The 24,702-nt window shown below is 40.8% G+C and overlaps 1 protein-coding gene across 1 annotated transcript; it reads left to right on the top strand.

The window, feature by feature from the left end:
• The first annotated feature begins 28 nt into the window (after positions 1–28).
• bag6 (BCL2 associated athanogene 6) lies at positions 29–20,889 on the top strand. Its single transcript, XM_040030866.1, has 25 exons — positions 29–137; positions 3,041–3,128; positions 3,222–3,339; positions 4,303–4,517; positions 4,776–4,847; positions 5,938–6,060; positions 6,149–6,354; positions 6,477–6,609; positions 11,152–11,352; positions 11,435–11,657; positions 11,911–11,961; positions 12,663–13,009; positions 13,085–13,157; positions 13,782–14,128; positions 14,549–14,816; positions 14,922–15,091; positions 15,287–15,340; positions 16,139–16,247; positions 16,398–16,522; positions 17,151–17,285; positions 18,298–18,354; positions 18,455–18,679; positions 18,917–19,024; positions 19,117–19,263; positions 20,355–20,889. Exons 2-25 carry the CDS (start codon positions 3,048–3,050, stop codon positions 20,448–20,450), a joined length of 3,684 nt encoding a protein of 1,227 aa, XP_039886800.1. The 5' UTR covers positions 29–137; positions 3,041–3,047; the 3' UTR covers positions 20,451–20,889.
• Positions 20,890–24,702: the final 3,813 nt, after the last annotated feature.

Raw genomic sequence — 24,702 nt, 5'->3', positions numbered from 1 at the left:
CCTAGACGTCATATCCGCGTAGCCTGGCAGTTTCTGGCAAGTACCAGAGAAGCTACAGGGAAGTCGTTTGCATGCTAGCTGATGATAAGAAAACAGCTGCATACACTGGATACGTCGAGAGGATAGTAACTTTTAAGGTAACTGTTTAACGACACGGACTTAATTAAAACTAAATTTCACACTGTCTCGGATTGCTATGCTAATTTTAACGTTCCGTTTTAGTAGCGTTAGCTAGTTAGCTCAAAGTTAGCTTCGTTCGTGACGTCTGCCAGGTTTCCAAGTTAAGCAAAGCTAATTCATGCTAGCAAACCTTTGGCGGCTAAGTAAGCTACTGTTACATGTAATTTCTGTTAAATAGAAGTAGAGTCAAATACCACAGTTCTAACAGTTAAATTAATAAAAGGCTTAAATAAAGACAATGCAGGTCGGTGTCTGGCCCAGCATGAAGCAGCCTCGGTTCCTCGGCTAACTACTCAACATTACGATGTTACCGAGCACGCAAAGTCCAAAACAACAGGCGCAAGTGTTTAGCTGATCGGACTCAGCTGTTTCCTTCGGTTTTACATCGGTGGTTTGTACGAAAAATCGTTGCATGTTTTTGTTGTTGGTTTTAAGGAACATGCAACTGAAGTTTTCTGCACCTGCGGGTGGCACTACTTTCTTTATAAATCCATATTCTGTGTAGTTGTCAAGACAAGTAAGATGGTGGCGAAAAAATATTCTTTAGGTAAACATTTCAAACGAAATGAGAGGGGAAAACAAGACACACCTTATCCTTACAACCATGGTATAAGCATAATGCATCTTCTGCTTATTTTCAAGGCTTTGCAAATCCGGTGATAATAACTAGTTTGTTAATACGCATGAAAATTATAACATACTTACATGACATATGACACTGTGTTAAAGTTTAACAACAATTAACTCAAAATGCAGAAGTAGTGTCTGAAAAACTATGGAGTCCCAATAATCCAGTAGCCTGTAAAATCACCCTTAGCATCATTACATTGAAGTAATGGTTTTCTGTAAGACATTATCAGTCTCTCACATCATCTTCTCCTACGCGTTACATTGTCTACTGTTACCATGACCTTGATCACAAAGCATGTGTGTTATGTGTAAATGTGTCCTTTGAAATAGGGCTGTTTGATATAACGATATATATCGGATGACGATATAAAAACGTCTATCGTTTCATTTTACACTAACGTTTGTTTCGTGGTGTCGCAAAATAAACTGTTTACGGCAATATTTTTTCATCGTTTTGATGGTCACTGTATGGCTATATTAATTTCTTACAGTTCTCTCTTTCTCTTATATTTAATATAACCACACTATAGACGGACAAGCGCCTGTTTTTATGCGTGTCCGCTTGTTTATGTTCCACATAAACCTTTCACAATAAAGCTCAAGATCCTGTTGAGACTTTTCAAAATAAACCGAATCACGTGAAAGATGCAGATTATTTACGAATGAGAGGTAAAAAAAGCTAAAAAAAAATAAACCTTAGACTCAAACGTTAGTCTTTCTGAGATTCACAGAATTTACAGAAAATGTTACATTTTTGTGATTTATATCATTATCAACGATAGAATTCTTATATCGGGATATGAGATTTTGGTCATATCGCACTGCCCTACTTTGAAAAACTAAGTACACACATGATTCAGTAGCTTATTGAAACACCTTTACCAGCATCAGCTTGAAGTAATCTTTATCTGTATGATATTATCAGTCTCACTCTTCTTTACATATGGTTTGTGCTTCAGTTCATTGAGATAGGCGGGCATTCATTTATACAAAGCTCTCCTGTCAATTACATCAGATTGCAGTATGAACTTTAGATTTTGTTTTGGTTTGCTCATTAAAACACCTTGATTCTTTTCTTTTTCAGCTGTTCTGTTGTAGACAAGAGTTAGTTATTGAAAAGATGCCCTCGTATTTGTCTCTAGAATACTTTGACATACAGAGAAATTTGTGATCCACTCACTGACTGCAGGTGCCCACATCCTAGACTGCAAAACAAGCCCAAAACATCACCCCTCCACCACATGCTTGACAGTTGGTATAAGACGTTTGTGCTGATATGCTGTGTTTGGTTTAATCCACTGCCATGTGTATTATGGCCAAGTATCTCCACAATTGTCTTGTCTGTCCAAAGGACACTGTTCTTGTAGTTTGTTCAGATGCAAGTTTGCAAATCTAATTGTGTTAGAGAGAGATGGCTATGGCCATTTTTGTCAGCTTGTTCAGTCTTTTAATAAATTTACTATCATGAACTTTAACATTTAAAATGATAAGTGAGGAAACAGTATTTTGCCACATTAGTGCCACAACATCATGAGTGGTCCACCAATAAAGAGGAAAATAACTGAGAAAACATTAGTAGAGGAAAAATTGCTGTAAATAAATAAAATAGTTAAATATTGTTAATTATTATTACAAGAGGATGCACATATTTTTTGAAAAGAAAAGTATTGTAGTTAACATTTTATGGTGGTTTTGTTTTTTTAGTTTTGCTATAGGTCGATACAGTGTTTTTCTTCCTTATATGTTCTACATTTCTGAATATATATATTTTTTACCTATGAGTTACAACAACCACAATATTTTGTAGCTATTTTGATATATTCTTTTTACATTTTATAGACCCTGTGAGTAAACATTAACACATTAATTGAGAATAAACATTATAATTGGCCATAGCTGTAGGAGCAGTATCAGTTGGTAATTACTGGCTGGCACATCAGGTTTTTACAGACCCTTTGAGTCAGCAAGAATCAAATGACAAAAGATATGTTTGTGATAATTTAAGTGAGAGTCTTTGTTTTATACTGTAAATTGTCCTAATTAGTCCCAAATGTTCCATTTGACATCTCACAGAGATGTTTAAAAGTAGATGTTTATGTTAAGAAAGAAATATGAGAGGATTTCAAATCATCAAAGTGTTTAAACTCTCACATAACAGACATCATATTTACCTTAAGAATCCAGTTTCAGCTCAGCTATAAATACTGGAAAATACATCTTTCTGTTACAGGAACACAATGGAAGAACAAACTGCTGACATAGAGGTGACGGTGAAAACATTAGACTCCCAGAGCAGAACCTACACTGTTGGCGCTCAGGTAAGTACACGCATTGGAAACTCAGGAGGAAATTCTCAGTCTTAGTTCATCTTTCCTGTGGCGTTACTCATGTCTGTTCAATCTTTGTTGTAGCTGACGGTGAAAGAGTTCAAGGAGCACATTGCCCCATCAGTGGGTATACCAGTGGATAAACAGAGGCTGATCTACCAGGGCAGAGTGCTGCAGGACGAAAGGACTCTGACAGACTACAGTAAGCAAATAAAGAATGAAATGCAGAACTAGATTGTCACTTGTTGGTCTTTGTACTTCCTCCTGGAAAATAGGAAATTTGTTTTTTGGGTATTTGGTATTACACAGAGAATGAATTCTTAACATTTTGGTTACACTTGGTTGCAGATAAATTGGAATTTACTATGGTGTTTTAAGAGTTGCTGCTGCTTTTTAAAAAGATTTGTGTTGATGATGTGGGCCATTGCTGAAAAAGAATGTAACAGCTATGTGTAATTAACTGCAAGATGTATTTAGCAGAAAATGAGTGTCATTTTGATAATCAGTTACAATGTTCTCCACAGAATCCAGTCGTATATGATAAATTATATGTTGGTCAGTAGGGCAGTACTGGTCTTTTATGCTGAAGAGAGCTCAAAGTGAAGCTGTCAGTTTAGCTGTTAAGCTACAGTCCTATCCCCACTTATGGCCACAAGCTGTGAGTAGTAACTGAAACAAATGGCTGAAATGGGCTTGCTCTAAAGGATTTCTTAGAAATGTGTTGAAGAGCTTCATCACTCAGGAGGGGATCAGAGTAGCACTGCTACCCCTCTGCATTGAAAGGAGCCAGTTCAGGCATCTGACCAGGCTGCGTCCTGAGCGCCTCTTAGGTCAAATGTTTTTGGCCTGTCATAGCAGGAAGAGGCCTCCAAAACAAACCCAGAATGCACTGGAGAGATTTTCTTTTTTTTTTTGGCTTGAAAATGCCCTGATGCCACATGTTCCCCCCCAGAAGACATGGAGAGGGAGAGGACTGGGCTCCTGGTTAGACTGCTACCCCCCGACTCAGACAAGCATCATATCTATCTAGTAGACAGTCGAGCGGCTAGCAGAATACCTGGGTAGTGCATTCAAGTAGAGTCTCCGTGTTAGAAATGCGATTTTTTTTTTTTTTTTCTTGAAGTATGATTGGAGATGTGTAACTGTATATGACTCTCTCTACCAGATGTGGGTGGAAAAGTGATCCACCTGGTGGAGCGAGCGCCCCCTCCACCCTCACAGCCCGGCTCAGGGTCAGGAGGCTCTTCAGCTGAGAGTGGGCCATCTTCTTCCTCCCAGGGAACATCGCAAGTGCCTCCACACGATCGCAACGCTAACAGCTACGTAATGCTTGGCACATTCAACCTCCCTGTCAACATCATGGATCCCCAGCAAATACAGGTTGGTCTGCTTTATCTTCTCAAGTTATACTTATGGTCCAACGTCACATGCAAAGGTTCAGATATAACCAAAGGGTGATGAAAAGCAACTCAGAGAACTGATGTTATTATTCCATTACTGATTACTACTGATTATTATGACATGTAGCAGAGAGATCCTCTGCTTTGAATTTAACGTCTATATGCAATATTCCCTCTGTTGGTTTCTCTTAATAATGTTTTCATTTTGGTCATTCTATCCCTGAATCTCTTCATATAGATGTCAGTCCAGCAAATGGTGTCCAGCATGGGAGAGAATGCCAGGAATGCCAGAGTCACAACCAGCACTGGGGTGAGAGTTTGCATGTTCTCCCTGTGTGGTACACCGCCTTCCTCCTGCACCCCCAAAACATGGATGTTCAATTAATAGTTGATTGACAATTAGTCAGAAATATAAAAGTACAGTCCTAATCCAAAAAATTTTGGTAACTATGTAAAAATGTAAATAAAAGCAGAATTAAATAATTTGCAATTTCATTACATATCAGAATGTTAAACTGAGAAAATGTTTACTCGTTTTAAATTTAGCAACAACATGTCTCAGAGAAATCTAGGACTATGTTACTGCTGTGGAGGATTCCCTCTTCTTTTAACAAGAGTCCATAAACATCTGGGAATGAGGAGACTAGCTGCTGCAACCATGCTGGCTCATGTCATATTTTTTTAATGGTTTTCTAATGGTTTTATTTGCTGAAAGGCCTGAACTGCAGACAGACCAGTTCAGCACCTGGAACTTCCTGCTATTAAACCTTGTTGTTGTAATACATGCAGCATGGAGTTTAGAATCATCTTGCTGAAACAGGCTTTCCCTGAACAAAATGTCATCTGGCTGGAGGCAAATGTCTCTAACACCTGTATATACTTTTCAGCATCATGATGCCACAGGCACTGATGCAGCCCTGTGATGCTGTTCTCTAATCAGTTAAACGAATTAGTTGCAAAATGTTCCTCCAGCTGTCTCTTTTTAGTACCATTTACTTTTCCAGCCTTTTTTGTCCCCACTCAACTTTTTTTTATTATTATTTTAACAACACATTGCTGCTGATAAATTAGTGAATATTTTCCATGAAATTGTGTCTCAGTTTTGAATATTTGATGCGTTTTCTATGTTCTGTTATGGATAAAGTATGGGCTTAAGAAATGTATTGCATTCTGTTTTTGTTTACATTTCACACAGTGTCTCAACTTGCTGGAATTGGGTTTGTAGATGTAGTGCTTAAAGCGTATAAAGTAAAACCACGTATGGTTAAATAAAGCTTTTAGTCTAAAGCATTGTAACTGTAACATTGTTTTAACTTCATCCTAATGATGCCATAATAGTACACAGCTACACACGACACTGAATTGTTTTGTTTATTGTCACCTTTCCTTCTTTGTTACAGAGCAATGGGTCTGTGAATGTGCACATCGATATGGACCAGCCAGTGCAGAGTGAGCCAAGGCTGAGGCTGGTCTTAGCTGAGAACCTGCTGAGGGACATCAATGATGTCATCCAACGAATGGAGGTGAGCACTTATCCCCCCCAAATACCTCAGTAGAGAAACTCTGCCTTTCTCAGTAACAGTTCTGTTGCTTTCTTGTGTCGGTTTTCAGGGTCGACCAACTGACTCGTCCTCTCAAACAGAGACAACCGATGCTGCTGCTGCCGCCGCTCCCCCTCCTCCATCATCTTCCTCCACCACCTCTACTCCTTCTCCCTCTGCTCAGCCCATGGACACCTCCCCACCTCCAACAACTCCCCCACCTCCACCCTCCTCTTCAGCTCAATCTGAGGGACCAACACCGCAACCTGGACCCAAGTGAGACAAAATCTAGCTTGCTAACTCAGATTTCTACAAAGGTCAAACTGTGCATTTATTTCTCTGTATGTCTCTGTCATGATGTGTAATTCTAATTAGTCTGCCTTTCTTTCCTCTTTCAGTCATCCCAGCCCGGCTGAACTGGCAGAGATGCTGTCTGAGCTGCGGAGGGTTGAGGAGAGACTGCAACCATTCATCCAGAGAGCTCACACCATCCTCGAGACAGCCACCACTGCAGAATATAACAACAATACAGTAGGATTCAAACAAAAAACAATTTACTGGAAATCTTTACTATACATTGTTAATCAGTGCTTTGTATTATGGAGTGCCAGGACTGCCATAATGCATTAATTAAATACACCATTAAATAATTAATTAAATGTGGCAATAATTAATTAAAATTGGAATTAATTAATTAAATAAATAGTTATGACACATGTAATTAATTCATTATTGACACATTTAATTAATTATTTATGTATTTCACATTTTAATTAATTATTGACACATTTAATTAATTATTGACACATTTAATTAATTATTGACACATTTAATTAATTAATTATTGACACATTTAATTAATTATTTATGTATTTCACATTTTAATTACTTATTGACACATTTAAATAATTATTGACACATTTAATTAATTATTTAATGATATATTTATTTATTTCGTTTTGGCAGTCATGGCGCCTGGCTCTCATCATGAAATAATTTTATCTGTCAGCCTCACCCATCAAACTCAGGGGGGCGGGGTTAACGCTGATCGAGTCAAAACCATTGCTTTGGCCTGGTGGCCATTGTTTCTAGCACACAACAACCGGCATGTGGAAGCTAACAGAACTGAACTTTGAAAAACCCTGTTTGTGTGTCACCAAATACTGTTTTAATATTTTTTAGCCAAGAAGGTAGTGGTTTAATCTTCATGTGTCTGGTCGGTTTGTCAAGATACAGCCTCTTTGCAAAAGTGCTTCGATGATTTCGGAGATGTCTGCCCTGTCTCACGGCAAAGCGTGGGATAGACCCGCTCGCCTCGCAAGCAATCCCACCGACAAAGCGCAGGCCCCGGTACACAGCTGTAGTAACCCCCGCTGACTTCTTTTACTGAGGTTATATTTATCGGTGTTTTATTTCCTGATGTTCTTATGTGTCCTACGTGTTTCAGTCGCCAATTCTGAATTATAACTAACATTAAAAACATGTTTAAGGAGGAGAGAGCAAATAAATCTGTTTAACATCTGATCTTTGGGTTTTTGTTCAGTAATCAGCGTGACCTGTGTATAAACGCATAAAAGAGATAACGTTGGTGTTTCTGTCATGTAGTAACTGCTGGCTTTAACTGTACAAAGGTTGTTCGACACTATGAAACACATACAGACTTCATGATGTTCGGCTAATATTTTTATAGTGAATATTAATCATGAGGGTAAACGGCCCTGTACACCACGGAGCGAGGTCAGCATATCCACGATATCCTCAGCTCCATGAGTTAACACAAAGTTTCCCAGCTGACTATCTAACTGCCAACTATTCCAGAGACGTGAAAATATACAGCATAAAGAAAAGTGTAAGAGACTCAGCAGCAGATTAGAATAACAGTTATACATTTAATAAATCACCAAATGAATCCAAGAAACGAGCAAACCTGTTCCGACAATTTGAGTTTGTATTCCCTCAGCTGCAGACTCGCTGCTGTTTAAATGTTTGAAAAGGAAGATTAGATATAAAAAACGTCAAACATAGACTCAGTCTGCCTTCACATTTGATATGAGGCCAGCACGTATAGTGGCTGTGTCCTGTTTTAAGATCATACATGTAAAATTGTTGTCTGACCTCCGTCGATCCAGCCGCTCAGAGTCCGTGGTTACCATGGTTACTGCATAAGCAGCTATAATGTTAACAGCTGGCACTGAGGAAACCTACACCAGCATGGGTGTTTATGTTTTTCATTGCAAAAGAACTGTCTGAATGGTTAACTGAAGTTAACTTGGATAAATTATAGTTAAGGAGTTTCACAGATAACGCCTACGTGAGCTGTGCGACTGTTCACCTGAAATCAGCAGGCTATTACTGAAATACACGTGCTATATCATAAACTATGATATAAATAGGGAGGTCCTATTAACATGTTTAGTTTTAAAGGACACCTTCCTGCCTTTAGTCTCATTCATGAGCAGTATTAGTTTTCTTCTAACATCCAGAAGTCTGCACCATGTGTTTCATAGTTTGTAACAAGCCTTTGACAGGTAAAGATAACATGACCGAAAAAGCAAAAAAAAAAAAGAAAAAAAAAAAGAGAGAGAGAGTGTTGACATAAGAAGAGAAAATGCTCTCAATTATGGAGACAGGCAAATGGTTCATTTATGTTTGATGTGTGTTTATTCCTCCCTAAATATCGTCGGTGAAGTTTGCCATGCACGTCAGATTTTCCTGCGCATTTTTATACCTCTGCCAACAGAGAGAAAAAAAATCACATTCTAACAGACAGCTGGTGCTTAGAATACAGTTGAATAACTATTAAAAAACAGATGATATTTAGATGATAGTTCAGTCTAACACATGTGCCAGTGAACCATTAAACGTCTGTGAAACTATGCAGTTATGAAACGTAACTTTAACCTCAGCCAAACCGATTTGCTCAGTTGTAAATAAAACAGCGAAGTAAACGTGACCCGACAGACAGAACCTGAGTGAATGAAGTCCAGCGTTTAACCACTGAGAGCTAAAACTCAGCTGAGGTTTCAAAGCTGTGTGCCGGTGATTGGACATCAGCCGCTGATGAAGCTGCTTCGCCTATAAAGTGCTCTGTAAGGAAACAAGCTCCAGCAGCTCTGCGCTCGGGGGAAAACACTATATTTACTTATCTTGTGCAGAAAAATGCGCTGACATTGCTTTATATCGAGCACCGGCTGCCCGGTTAAACTGTGACTATCACCAGGTAACGTAGGCGTGTTTCTTGAATTAGCAGCAGGTGTTAAACAGCTGACAGATGAGGAGGAGGATGCATGCAGGTAAACTGAGGATCTGTTGAGCTGATCGCTGGTTTCGTGAGAAAAATGTCAGCTCGTTCTTTATGTTACAGAAGCACAGAGACACAAGACCAGGCGGAAAGAGACGATCGTTCGGTGAAAATGAGAATCTGCGAATGCAACATGTGGAACACGGAGAGTGGAATATGTAAACAAACCGGTTAACGTAACCCCCTGGGTGCACTCTGCATGCTAATTGTTAGCACAGCTAGTGAAATCTCTGAAAACATCTGAGCACTTTTGCAAACATGTTCTATGTTGACAACCTGACCAGACATACTTCGCGACATTCGCGGCTAAAACACTGTTAAAAGTGTAGCTGGTGACAGAAAAACGGGGTATTTTAAAACTACACCACCACCATTGCTGCCTGTGATTTGATCTGCATTCTGGGATACCTGGCTGCCCCAAGTCTACACAAGCAATCGATTATCTAGGATCGACCTGTTTTGACTTACTTTGCACGGCAACCAATCAAATGTTAGAGAAGCTGCATGGGCAGCGTTAACCCCGCCCCCTGAGTTTGATGGGTGAGGCTGACAGATAAAATTATTTCATGATGAGAGCCAGGCGCCATGACTGCCAAAATGAAATAAATAAATATATCATTAAATAATTAATTAAATGTGTCAATAATTAATTAAATGTGTCAATAATTAATTAAAATGTGAAATACATAAATAATTAATTAAATGTGTCAATAATTAATTAATTAAATGTGTCAATAATTAATTAAAATGTGAAATACATAAATAATTAATTAAATGTGTCAATAATTAATTAATTACATGTGTCATAACTATTTATTTAATTAATTAATTCCAATTTTAATTAATTATTGCCACATTTAATTAATTATTTAATGGTGTATTTAATTAATGCATTATGGCAGTCCTGGCACTCCATATTGTATAACAGATGCTTTGATACTTATAAATCCTTGTTTAGACGAATAACCAGGGATGCATTGGTTGACCAAGCGGGTATCCTTAATGTTAGACACTGGGGAAATGGATCATTGCAGCTATCACTGATGTTAACCGGTTTACAGTTAAATGAAAAACTGTAAAAAAAAAACAACAAAGTGAAAACAGAATTGAAAATACTGCATCACCAATATTTGATCTAGCTTTTTGAGTCAGGATCAGACTGATAGCTGATCCAAATATCAAATCAGTGCATCCCTATGATGAAAAATGTAAATTGTAAAATGTTTTTGGGTGTTTGTCAATATATCCGGGTATCCCATTTAAGTACAGTGTATGTATGGGAAACACTGCTGATACTAAGACTTCATATATATGATAGATGATCAGTAGTAACATTGACTAAAGTAAGTGAAACCTGCAAGTTACTTTAAACAGTCAAAAACCCATAACTCACTCTGCTGACTTCATACTCAAATATGGTGTCCTTTAAAGCTCCAAAATCGTCCCTCTCTTCCTCTGACAAGTGCGTCAGAGTTATGCTAATAAATTGCAATTAGACAAACAACAAATTAAAAAAAGAAAATGATTAGAAATGTTGGATAAAGTACGCTAAGAAGACGAGACATGACAGAATAACATGTAAAGTATTCAATAAGCTCTAATTGGTTAGTAAAGTAATGCTCTGGTAGGTAGAATGTAAAGATTTCAAAACCCAAACAATAAAATAAGTAGAAGCAGGTAATTAAAAATAAAGTAAATGTGATCTCTATACAGTGTCCTTATATTTGAGATGAGGTAAGATTTCAACAAGATTGGTTTCTTTCCTGCTACAGGAGAGAGAGGAGGACCAGCGAACACTCGCCCTGACGTGGGAGTGTCTGCGTCTCCTTGGTAACACACTAGTAGCTCTCAGCGACCTGCGATTGAACCTAATGAGTCCCGTCCCCCGTCACCTGCATGTAGTCCGGCCATTTTCTCATTACACCAACCCGGTCTCCCTTCCTGGAGCTATGCACCACCACATCCCAGTGCAAGTAAGTGAATGGAAGCAGCTTTAGTCACTAAAGTGAAAATCTCTTAGGAAACCAGACTGACTGCTTACGTCTTCACCAACAGATGAACCTGGGTGCCACAGTGACTGTTGCGGCTAACAGCACTGAGGGACAAGCCACGCCCACTCAGCCGACCAGCCAGGCGGAACAGGCAGGTCAGGGACAGACCTCCCCCACACAGACTTCCCCGTCCAATCAGCAGGCTGGACAGGGACAGGCTGGCCACCGGGTCATCAGGATCAGCCACCAGGCAGTCCCGGTGGTCATGATGCAGATGAACACGGACGGTGTGTTGTCCCCTACCTGCCACTGATTGAATGCTCCATTCAAGCTGTGTGTGTCTGTCACTGCACTGGAGTTAAAGTTCCACATCTGCACTGCTGGCTCAAGCAGAGACCTGCAGAATGGGACTTTTAACTCGGGATTTACAAGCAAGATGGTCTTTCCAGTGTCTGTTACACAATGGATCTGATAATGTAAATGTTACATTCATGAAGAGTCTGACCAGCTTTAACTGAGAGTGTTCTTGTTTGTGTGCAGGCCCAGGTGCAAACACGGCAACAGCTGGACAGCAAATGACTGGACAGCCAGGTATAGCATGTTTAAAAAATACTGTGTATGGCATTCCAGTGTCTTCATGTAAAACAGAGGTGTCAAACTCGGTTTCACTCAAGTCACACCAAGGGCTGGACATATATAGTTTACTGGCATGTTGCATTCATGTAATTTCTTCAACCATTCCACAAAAAACACTTATTAGTGTTAATAAAATTTTATTATATTTCATCAAACTAAACTTATCCTGTCATAGGGATATATTTAAATCTTATGTGCCCCGTGTTTTAGTTTTTTACATGGCTGAACGTCACTTCTCATTGGTTTAGGAAAATAAACAAAATCTGTGATCATGAAATTAATCCGTAAATTTTTGTGCCAGAAAACTGGCGCTGGAAAGATATAGACTCGCTGGTCTCCTACCTTGAGTGTTAAGTTAACTAGCTGGCTGAGACAGCAGAGACTTCAAACTGTTTAGGTTTATGTTCGCTACAGAGCTGTTTGGGCCAAAGTACTTTTAAAGCCTAAAGTGAAAAAGTACCAAGAGCTGGGGTTGCCCACATGATGTAGAAAAGCTTTCTGTCCGCTTAATTTTTTTCCGTCATGCCGCAGTTCAAGTGGGATACTGAATATTGTCTTGAGAACGAAAGCCTTCGTTTGCTAACTGCTGAAAATCCTCTAAACGCACTAAATTAAATCATGTGATACTAATTCCCTGGTGTTTGTTTCACCCTTAGGTGCCCTCCCTCCTGATTTTATGAGGAATCTCATGCAACAAATCAGCCAATATGCTGCTGCCGTAGCAACCAGCGCCGCCACCGCAGCTGCCACCGGCCAACCAACCCCACCGCAGCCTACCCCTCCCAGCTCCACAGCCAGCTCCTCTGCCACGACCACATGCCCTAATACACCCAGCACCACTCCTACCGCTCCCCCGCCACCACCCAGTACTGGCCCCCAACCCCAGGCACGGGTTGTCTTCACCCGACCCCCGTTTGCACCCAACATGCCCCCTCCTGCCTTTGGTACCCGGGGAACCACCATAAATGTGAGGACTGCCATGCCAGGCCAGCAGCCGGGACAGGTGGGGATAATGCAGTGTGATGATTTCCATGAGATATTTAAGCATTATCAATGAATAATAATATGTTCCTCACAGGCTTTCAACCCCGCTGCTCTCAACCAGATGATTAGTGGACTGGTTGGACAGCTGTTGCTCCCTGGACAAATGGGTGAGATGATCTACTCAGTAAAGGAGACGTATTAAACGTTTCTTTTCCTTTGTACTCCTGGATCTGTACGATGCTATCTGGGGTGTTTTTGTCAGGGTCAGGATCAAAGACATTTTGAGCAGATATTTCAGTGCATGCAACACTTTTTAAAAGGCTTCAGAGTCTCAGTCATGTAGATGCTGTGTTCTTAATAAACAGACAACATCATTACTGCATTGTTGAAATTGGCAGACTACAATTAAAGACAGATTCTCTATTGTTTTACTGTTAAAAGTGCACAATATTACTTCAGATATTTTTTTAAACTGTTCGGAAAAAATAATTAACTATAATGACCTTTATTTAAATCTTTTATGAGGGGCAGCCAATCAAACCAAAGTTGGCTTAAAGAGAAGATGACATTCAAGGGGAGGAGTTAAAACAGCTTTTTCCACACAGGATGGATTGAAGGGTTCTTTCTCTTAGATAAGATAAATAAGCATTATTTTGAACCGTAAATCATGCAAAGCTACTTTAGTAAAGTTCATTAGTAAAAATATGCAGGCATATGTTTCTGTTAACATATTCTTCAACAGTATTTTAGTTGTTTGTTTTGATTTTTTTTTGTTTGTTTGTTTTTTGCAGCTGGTCAAACGGTCACATCCTCTTCTTCCTCTACATCCACACCCACTTCTTCTTCCTTTTCCTCCTCTTCTCACACCTCTTCATCTTCCTCTTCCTTTTCCTTCTCCACCTCGGGACCAACACCACCTCCTGCTACAAACACTACTGCTGCCACCCCGAACCAAAACGAGACCAACAACAGTGAGCCCCAACCTCAGCAGATGCCTTCAGACCTTGGCCAGCTTCTAGGTTCTCTCCTGGGGGTAGCTGGCGGCACTGGAAGCGGTGCGGCGGGGAACCCTTCGATAACTGTCACCACGTCTGGAGTCCCAGCCTTCATCCAGGGAATGGCTGAATTCATGCAGCAGGTAAGTGTTCCTGTCTTTGACATGTGTGCACACAATGCACTCCACATGCAAATTACCTTTGGATTTGATCTGCACTCTGTTGTGCAAGAAATGAATACAAAGATGGAGGGATTGCCTTGTTGAAATATGTCCAAATTTAGATTATTGGAAACTGAATATATTCAAGCAAAAGAGCACTCAGAGAGCACAACTCTATCACCTCGATCTCTATTGGCTGTCAAGAGATTCCCGTCAAACATAAGGAGGAAAAAGGTTTTGGGGAACACACATAATTTTAAATGAGTTCTTATTCATCACAATATCTTCCAAGGGAAGGGCTGGTAGCAAGTGAGTCATGTGCAGTTCTTTCCATTTTCACAAGAATCAGCTGCATTTAAACTGTCACTAAACCCCAAGATATTGTTTCCACTTTATTTCTAGGCCTCCCAGCCCATCTTTTCACCACCCCCTCCTCCCCCTGGTACCACTCCAGCACCCGGGGCAAGGCCCAACCCAACACCTAATCCTGGCGCAGCAGCAGCAGCTGAAGCCCTCGACCCGGAGCTGTTCACGGGCATCGTTCGCGGTGTCCTCAGTACCATGATGGGTTCTCTGGGCCAAGGTCAGAACGACACGGAGAGCATCGCCCAGTTCATGCAGAGGCTGTCGCAGTCAACCAACATTTTCATCAGTCCCGAGGAACCAACGGGTAAGTAATAACCTGTATTTACTTATAATATCAGATACAGTCTCATTTATATGTATGTTGTCTCCCTCTTGATTGTGTACATTTTTTTTTGTATCGTGGGTCCAGGGTTCTTTGGGGAGCTGCTGATGTTGGTGTGTCAGACTTTCACCATGTCCGACCTGGTGATGTTGCTTCATGGTCAGCACCAGCCTCTGAGCCGCATCCAGCCACAACTGGCCCAGTTCTTCAACCAGAACTACCTCAACGGCAGAGAGCCCACCGATCAGAACATTGCTGTCAGTACCACTCACCACAATCTGTATTATTCTTAGAATGTTGTTGGCAATTTTAGAGGTACTTCACAAGTAGACGCAGCTATTTTACTTCATAACATATCCCTCATTTTTGTTGGTTGTTTTATGTTTTTGTGAACGTGATCAATAATTGATGTTTTCTTTCCTTCTGCGTGTTGTCTTCTTTTTCTTTCACAGGCTGCTGCTGACAGTCTTGTCAATGAACTGGAGGAATATATCACTGAAAGCTTTGTAAGTCCTGCACTTACTCTCTTCTCATGACAACAGGATTTGATCAAGCACATAATTTAATTCCATAGATTGACTTTGCACATATCTGCATCTCATGCAGCCTGCAGATATTTGTATTAAAGAAAAGTTTTAAAAATTGTCATGTATGCTGTCAGTTTGAAATCCTTAAAAAACGATAAGAATATGAATTTGACCTTCAACAAATTTGGAACCGGACACCAAAATCATTTCACCTGTTTTATTTATTTATTTTTTAAACTGTCGAGGGAAAACATCGCATGCGTAACATCCATCAGAGCTCAGGCTGTGCTCGACTTTGACTAATATTAATGGGCTATTTTGTCTGATAGGCAAAGCAGATGTGAAGTATATAAAACTGCTTTAATTTGCAGTAGATGAAGGTAGACAGTGTTTGGAATTGCTGATAGTAGCAACAAGTATTGAACTCATCAGTACTGAAGCACCTAGATGAAACAACTTGCTATCATAGCTAGCCTAGCTGCTATCGCGGATAAAGATTACGATTTATACCATTTGCATGTTTATGTTCTGTCTAGTCAGTCATGGCTGGCATGGCATGTAGTCTGGAGTGTTCAAATGAATTTTGCCACACTCAATGACAGGAAGATGGGATGTGATAACACTGTAGGTAAAACGTTAGCTGCTTGCAAACAGGGTAAGCAGCAGCAGACCTTGAGTCCGTTGCACAGCATTAGAGTAATAGCCAGTTATGTTAAAGTGCCATCTGCTTTTGATTGAAATACTTCTGAAGAGATCTTCTCCTTTGAAACCCAACAGAGAGAGTCTTCAGTCAGCGTGTTGGAGGGCGTTGATATCACCCAGACCAACATGACTTTCTTCAGACAGCAGCTGACTCGCATCGCCACACACATTCTGCGCTGCAATGGTAAACTCAACTTTAGCTCATTGTTTCCTCATTTTGTGTCGAACAGCAGCTTAAAGAGTTTATCTGTGGAATATTTGTGGGAAATGTTATACTTGTAACTGCAATACATTCACTTTTTTTTTATTATTCAATTTAAATTGTGTTTTCCAGATGAAACATTTGGGCCCCAGCTGTTACAGATGTGTAACCAGGCGTTGTTCGAGTGTCTTGCTCTCAACCTTCACTGCCTGAGAGGAGACCAGAGGGCTCTAACTGCTGTTATCAACCACCGAATTGTATGTACACAATTTCCACTCGGCAAGAAAAAATACTTATCACAAATGAAAGTAGTACATTTTGGTCAAAGAAGGTCAAATTTGGTGTTTTGTACAAATTCAATTTTATTTACACACATTTACAGGAGAAGTCAGTGCCACACAGAGGCGCTACTGAGTGCTTCTGACAGGAGACAGTTCCATTGTACTCTTATCTATATTTTTTCTATCACTGCATCATCAATTAGCATCAACTAGTGTAAATTCTGAGCTATTACAGGTAAAACATACAGTTTACACATTATTTGAAACAGTTCAAGTTTAATATGGAGATCCACTGTTTAACAGTAGATATGAAAGTCAGAATTTAAACACACTTCAGAAGTACCGTACTGCACTTATTTACTCAAATTTGTTTATTTAAAGTAATTTATGCAGAGAAAGTGTCATGTGCACTGTTATAAACTTGGAAGTAAAGAATGAAGAATTCAGCTGCTCTGTCATTTGATGTTAATAGAAATAGTCAGAGATATAAACTAAGAAAAGTGGTGTACTTTAACAATTTAAAGAGAGGATGTAACCTAAAAAGTCACAAAATACAGGAGAAAATGTGTCTGTGAGATAAAAAACTAACTTTGTTTTGTTCCAGCGGAGGATGTCAAGTGACATCAGCCCCAGTCTGGTTAACTGGATGACCAGCATGATGACGATGAGACTGCAGGTGATTCTGGAGCACATCCCTATCACACAGGAGCAGATCCAGAGCTACATAGTTCACACACAGGTAACGCAGCAGACACAAACACACACACATGCATGCATGTTAAATTTCTATATCTCAGAATAAAATTGGACGTGATGGAAATTCAAGGAAAGAAAATCCCAATGCCTCACCTGCATGATGCAGCCGCTCAAGCATCAGGCTGTTTTTGTAGTGTCTGTTTAGAGTTGTGTAACTGTAAATCATTTTTTGTGACTCACAGCAAACAAAATCCTGCAGTTACAGATAAATCTTTGCACGTTGCGACATATGTGTGCAGATCAGTACAGATTTCATGTAAGAAGACAGCCTGACTGAGCTATTACCAAACACGATATGAAAGATGGACACGGACACTGTGGTCATTGTGAAGTCATTGTGTAGAAGCCTCAAGCAGAGCATTTGCTGCTGTGTGTGTGACAAGCGAGGAGTGTATCTGATACATAAACCGCACACCTGCACAGTAGCAGCTCATCACCCAATCCTGGAATACAGCAGCTTTATCCTCGTCTTTAACTTTAATTTGGACTTTGGACAAAGTGATCATCATGTTGTATTCAGTAAAAGTTGAAAATAGAACCATGAAGTCATCAGAGGTCATAGACTTCACTGGAAGCTCGCCCCCTGCTGGCGATGAGAAACAGTGCAGGCTTACTAAGATAATTAATGGCCTTAAACATCAAAAACATAACCATCTAAGTACAACATGAAACAAAACTGTGCAGCTAAATAGTTAAAATAACTTAAAATATTTTTAAGAAACTCTTCTGATATTAATAAAATCTTTCCAAGTGACATGAAGCAGATACTGACAAAGCAGGTCAGTCAAAAACTCTTTTCAAGCCTTTGCCAATAATTCATCTGCAATAAGACTCAGAATCTGGTTTTACTGTCCTTGTGTGTTTCCTGCAGTGCAGAGCACATGTGCAACATGCAGAGAGAGCAGTCCCTCTTATCTGATGGCGGCTCCATATCACATTTCTCTGAACTGCACGTCTGAAATGGCTAATAAATATTACATGATATTCTTTCACAGAGAGATCAGTCTTCTGCAGCTGGTGGCCAAGAGCCTGAACAGGCACAAAGTGCAACGGTAAGAATGGTGTGCGAGAGTTCAGAGGACCTTAGTTTGCCAGTTCTGGTCCTGTGTTTTCCTTTTAGTTTCCTCATGGTTTTGTTCTCCACCTCCAAAGATCGGGGACAACCTGTCACCAGCTGCAGCCACCACAGCAGAGGAGGCCATGTCGGTGTCGCAGGAGACGAGGGTGTCATCACGGGACACGAGGGTGTTGCCTGGGGACCTGGGAGTCTCAGGAGGAGCCGTGCCATTAGGTGGCGACATGGCAGCGGCGGGAGCGGAGGGAGGGAGGGAGGAGTCTGCTGGAGAGTCGGATGGCTGGGCTGCTGCTGTTCCTCCTGTAAGAGCTCCCTCCCACCGCTTTTTACTGCTTTAACTGTCATCTTTTTCCTCCATTTGGAAAAAGTGTTTAACTCTTTGTGTCCCTGCTTTACATTTACCGTGTGCTGTTGCTGTACTGGCACTAGTTTTTTGCTTAGCTGTAGTGCAACACAGTAACACAGCTGACCTAAACTATGACTCTGTCCTTTCAGCTACTTCTGCTTAATCCTTATATTCTCCGCTGTCTTTGTTTTAGGAATGGGTTCCCATCATCAGGTGTGATATAATGACTCAGAGGAAGATGAAGGCTCAGCCTCCATTGTCTGATGCATATTTGCATGGCATGCCAGCAAAACGCAGAAAGGTAATAAAATCAGGTGCAACTTTTTGTCATCACGTAAGAATTTGGCCTCTCTCCCTTTTCTTTATGCTGCATGTTTGTGTGTGTGATTTCAGACAGGACAGGGCAGTGCGGCCCTCCTCTCCCTCTCTGATGCAGTGAGTCAAGCAGCCAGGACGGCCGGAGTGAAGCCCATCACCTCTGCTGAACGGCTGCAGGAAGACCTGGAGACCCAGGAGGTGAAGGAAGCTTATTCAGAACAGGTAACCACATCTTACATAAACTGGCAAAAATCAAGCAGAGGCACATCGAACATTGTTCATGTTCATACTTAGCGCAGCTTTCATAGATCTGGCAAACTGGAAAACTGCTGGGAAATCATGAGGAGGGCTTTTAAGAGCAAGGACAGGAAGGATGAGTGAAAGCACACCAGGATGATACAAAGGAAACTCACAGTTTAAATAATCCTGTAACATAATGACACTAAGATTCAAAACGTCCATCTCAATGCTAAACTATGGAAAAATGCAGCAGTGATGACTTGAATTTGTTTGACACAGTGGCTGCATCTGATCACACAGTTACAATGTCATGTTGTGACCCAGTTAATTGGCTTTCTAACGTTTTACAAGCTCACAAAACACTGTCTCAGAGAGCACCCTCTATGTTGCTGTTATGCAATTTAAAAACGTAACTGATCACAGGCCTTTTGGTGAAGAGGAAAATTGTGCATGCCACTTTTAGCAATCAGACCCCTGAAAATATTTTTCAGACCTCCTGGCACCAGAGTAGCTGCTTTTTTTTCCTTTCCTGGTAACCAGCAATAAAGACAATTGTCCTGCAGGGTCAGTTCCTGCAGTTAGCACACACCGGTAAATTGGAGAGCTGCTTCCTTTAATAGAAAACTACTAGAGTGGTTAAAGCCACTACTGCCAGACAGGCCTAGAGATCTGCTGGGTACCGCACGGCACTAGGGAAAGATGTGTATTCTTCAATTAGTTGGTGAATGGTTGCTGGCACTCATTAGATGAAACTGGTTGCAAAGAGGTATACAGTCTGCGGTCACCTGTAGTTTGCTTGAAAGATGCCAATTCGTCTCCAAACACTCAGTAACTGCTAGTTAAATAGGAGTGACACTATGACACGAACTGTAAACAGAGACAGTTTGCATTCAAACTAAAAGTCTTACCTTTCATCACTCATCCAAGTCAGACTGGCTGAAGAAGTCACTTGGATGAGTGACAAAACATCACCTTAAACTCCACTATGACTGTAGCCTTTAGGGAAGCTGCTCACAGTCACACGACTGCCCGTTCACCTTCTTGACTGATGATGGAAGTCAATTGTTTTTCAGGTTAAAACAGACATCAAGAAACGAGTGAGGGAAGACCCGGATTTCAGCTCTCAGCAGTTCCCCAACGCACACAGAGCTTTCTCACCAGACTCATAATCACAAACACTGAAGCCGATTCCTCCTCCACCTGCTTTCCTTTGGGACTTTGATTTGACTACTAGTCAGCACAGCTTCACTCCCCGAACAGCCTGTCCACTTTTTCAACAGCTCTCTGACTAATGGCCTAGCGCTGATGTGGCTACTTCCCTAGTGCCTATTTATTGCTCTGTTTTAGTCCAACCTTTGCTGACAGAATGTTCTTCACTGAAAAAGGTGTTTCACCAGATTTAAGTTAGACTAAATCTAGTCACTCTAGTCTTGTTTGCTTTCTTTTTCCCCCTCGTGTCGCTTTGTTCATGCGGAGCCTGAATCCTCATTATTTAGCGGACTCTGGCCTTCCTGTCAGTACTCTTGAGCACAGGAGAAGACTTTCATGTGATGCTGTTTGGTACATGAATGTACAGTATGCTTAATAAAAATCTTGATAATTACAGTACAGTACTCTTTTCGTTCATATTTTTTAAGGAAAGAAGTTCCTAAAGTATTAATTCTACACTGTGACAATACTAAAGAAAAATCCTGTTTTTAAAAAGGTTTAAGTACACTTGACTATGAGTTTAAGTGTATCAGTACATTATTAAGTTGTGTTAATGATAGCCATAAAGTTGAGCACTTACCTACATTTTGCAGAATGCAACAATTGTAATATTCATGAAATGCTAATTTTAAAAGGAACAACATTTACCAAGTTAGTAAATAAGAGAAAACCACAGATCAATAAAATAAATGTATTGTGACTAAAAGCAGACCCTAAAAGAAAGACACAACTTAGAAAACCTGATAGGACTGAACTCTAAAATCCAAGGTTAAAAGGTGAGTTGTGTAGTGAGAAAAACGGTAAGAGATACAATAACCTACACAAATAGCAAAAGTGCAAATACCCATGTGTCAAGAATGGGATTAAATGTTTTGGGTCCTTCAAACAGAACTGCTTTGTGGAAACTACCTGGAAAGTATTTACAGTATCATAAAAAAACCATAGCTGGATAGTGTAGTGGTAAAACTACACACCGGGAGGTGCAAGTTTGATTCACACCCGGGGCGTCTGTAAGGGTCCTAACCCCCCATGCTAAGCAAGCCTACCGCAGAGAGAGGGTAAATATGAAGCCATGGAACAAGAGACGACAATAGTAGGATGTTGTTGGAACACTACTTCAAGCACGACATCCCAGTGTACTCCAGACCCAGCAACACACTTAAAAAAACTCTTCACAAACGAGTGGCACATCATAGAAGAGCCACCTCCATGCGACAAGACTCTGCTGTCCATCTGCATCTAAAGGTCAAAGGTCACTCTTTTGAGGATGCCAATGTTCACATTTTGGACAGAGAGGACAGATGGTTTGAAAGAGGAGTGAAAGAAGCATCTATGTCCACTGTGAGCGACCATCTTTGAACAGAGGCGGGGGTTTACGACACCAACTCTCTGCCATCTATAATCCAGTTTTGAGTTCCCTCCCCAGACGCCTTAACGCCCACTCACATCCTGGGCCATCTGACCTCAGGAAATCACATGATGGGGTGGGGCCAGGTTTCACAATGAGCTCACCTGAAACTCTGGCTGATTGGGACCCACACCCATTTTCACGCCTCGGCTCATGTGATTAGGTAGAGGATCATCAGGGGGTCCTTTTGTCCCTCTTGGGGGGGACACTCCCACAGGGCTTAAATCTGGGACTCTCCACCTTTTGACCTTAGAACTGAAGTGAGCTTCTTGAATGAGAGGTGAAACATCTTCAAGCAACTTAAAGAAGTCCAGATGCTTTTCTTTCTAAGCTCCTTAGACTACGATGACCTGGATGACTGAGAACCTTCATAGACAACACTAGTTATTCCAACATTTGGAAGAAGGGACTTTCACAGAGCTATAGATTGATGAGGTACAACACACATGCTACAGCAAGGGGGAGCCAGGATGACAAGTTGGGGGGGAGATATCATCACCCGCAGATAGAAGAAGTGACCTGAAAGATTGAAACCTGGATATATAAAATTTTTTATATATAAACGTCTATCTAAATCTAACTATCATGAGTATAATAAAGTATAAGAATAATAATAAATTAAAATAAAAATCCCGAAATGAAATAAATGACCTGACTACTCTATAGTTTGCCCACCAGGGGGTGCTGAAGACCGGATGATACTTTGAAATACAAAGACTAGACATAAAAGATGGGTGTACATACTAAAGTCAGAAAAGAGAAGTAGCAAAATCATGCATCCCCTATAATCACCAGCAGGGGGCATCTTCTCTGGATGTGTAACTGTACAGAAGTCTGAGACAACACTGATGCTTCCCACATGATCAATGACCTCAATAAAATCCTGATGAGTTTATGGTCTCAATCACTAGTTTCGAGTGTTACCTAACACAGCACTGGTTTTATTTTGGAAACGAGTCCCATTAGAGTCCAAAAGGGTGCCGCGCAGGATGGGAATTAGGTCAGGCTTATCTTGTAAATGAAGACTTGATACTATAGGAGTGTACAGTGTCCTTTAGCAGTCCTGGAGACCAGTCCTTGCTCTGTCAATCAAAATATGTGTGCTGTTACCAACAAATGATAAAAGCCTTTCCTAATTTAAAATGGAGCCTTTTAGCCACGCCTCATATTTTAGCGTTTCTTCAGTTCTGGTTCCTGCACCTGGACAGGTTTGAGTTTACTGCAGATCCAGAGGATCTCAGTGTATCAGTCCATCACAGCCTATCTCAGTAAGCGCCAGTGCAGAGAGCACCAGATGACAATGTGATAAATGCTGTCACAACAAGAGCCTCAGTGCTGCAGATGCTCCACACTTTCTCAGATGAGAAGGACAGTTAAAGGTGAAGGATCTCAGTGAAGTCAGAGATGCGATCGTCATTTGGACGACTTTTCTTGAATCCACCCTGACAGTATTTCTAAATGTGAGAGTTTCGTTCTGTCCTTTTACACCCCAAACTGCTTTTTTCATTTATTTTTGGTACTGTTGCACTGAATGAAAATTAACTGCAAAAACAAAATAACCTGACGTTCTTATAATTCAGGCATTAAAAATCATGAAAAACACACAGACCATGTGCTTCCTCCCAGCTTCCTTTAAAATGAACTTTGACCCTGAAAGCATTTCTAATATTTTCCTGCCCAGAAATGTTGATTTTAGATTTCCCCTCCTCCTCCTCCTCCTTCTTCTTAAGAAAGACATTTCAAACTACTCTTTGTGTGTTGAGATGTAAACTTCTATAAGAAACAGAAAGTCCAGAAAGCAAACAGCTGATATTTAAGTCAGATATGCTGCAAAACAACCCATACCGTTCAGACAGAGGTTTGAATTTCATTTTCTACAGTTGCATTGGCACATTTGAATACAGAAGGCCTTTATTATTTAATGTGTACACAAAGCATTTTGTTTCACCTGCCAAATCAGCAGCCGAGCTGTTTGAGTTCACAAACATGTTGATGAACAGGCTTGACCGCCTGAGGACTGCAGTTCCTGATCTGCATCCTGTTCAGGGTGAGGAATGAGAGCGAGTCACGTGGCTGAGCAACCTTCACCTCGGCAACAGCACGGATCTGGCAAACAAAGCTCTATGACCGTGTCTGTGCCAGCACCTCAGTCCTGCTGCTTATTTGAAAAATGAAGGAGAGCTGTTGCAGTGACTTGGGATGTGCTTTAAACAAGTGAAAACAAACAAGCTTTGCCAGGTTCGACTTTAATCTGATCCTAATCTTAATTTGTTAGCGCTGCAAACAGCCAAACCCACTGTGAAAAAACAATTCGGTGTACACGTTCAGCCCGTCTCAGGCAGTGGTGTGTCCTCATCCAGCCAGCATTGTGCTATTTGCATAAGGTGCATTGTTTGCGGAGCTCACACAGCTTCTCTTTATTAGCGCTTCAAGACGAGACAGAATAATCATTGAGATTCTTTGAGGAAAAGTTCAAGAAGGAGTCTGTTTAACCAGCGACTGGTCAGCTCAGCTTAGCATAAAGAATGGAACCAGGAAGGAAATGTGATAACACTCAAAATGACAAAATCTGAGCAGTTTATTCAGCTGTCATTTCCTGTTGGACAAGTCAAACTGTCTGCCAAGAAAGAGCTGCAAATATGCTTCATTTGTTTCAGCCAGAGAAAGACGGGAGCACAAACCAGGAGCTCGTAGTTTTCACTGACGGGCCTCTCCATCACATCGAGACCACCACGCTCCATGACATGTTCAGAGCAGAGAGTCGCTCACTCAGGGAAACAACATAGGTTACGTGATGAGGAGCG

The sequence above is a fragment of the Simochromis diagramma genome, unplaced genomic scaffold, assembly GCF_900408965.1.
Source record: "Simochromis diagramma unplaced genomic scaffold, fSimDia1.1 OVJJ01000361.1, whole genome shotgun sequence".
Taxonomy (NCBI): Eukaryota; Metazoa; Chordata; class Actinopteri; order Cichliformes; family Cichlidae; genus Simochromis; species Simochromis diagramma.
Note: the sequence above shows the minus strand (reverse complement) of the source record. Positions and strands in the feature narration are given on the sequence as shown.

Bases quoted from the DNA above. Each gene is read 5' to 3' on its own strand.
- bag6 (XM_040030866.1), top strand. From the start codon at position 3,048: ATGGAAGAACAAACTGCTGACATAGAGGTGACGGTGAAAACATTAGAC. The intron at 15,341-16,138 runs GTAAGTCCTGCA...GAAACCCAACAG, and splicing joins AATATATCACTGAAAGCTTT to AGAGAGTCTTCAGTCAGCGT. The intron at 18,355-18,454 runs GTAAGAATGGTG...CCACCTCCAAAG, and splicing joins AACAGGCACAAAGTGCAACG to ATCGGGGACAACCTGTCACC.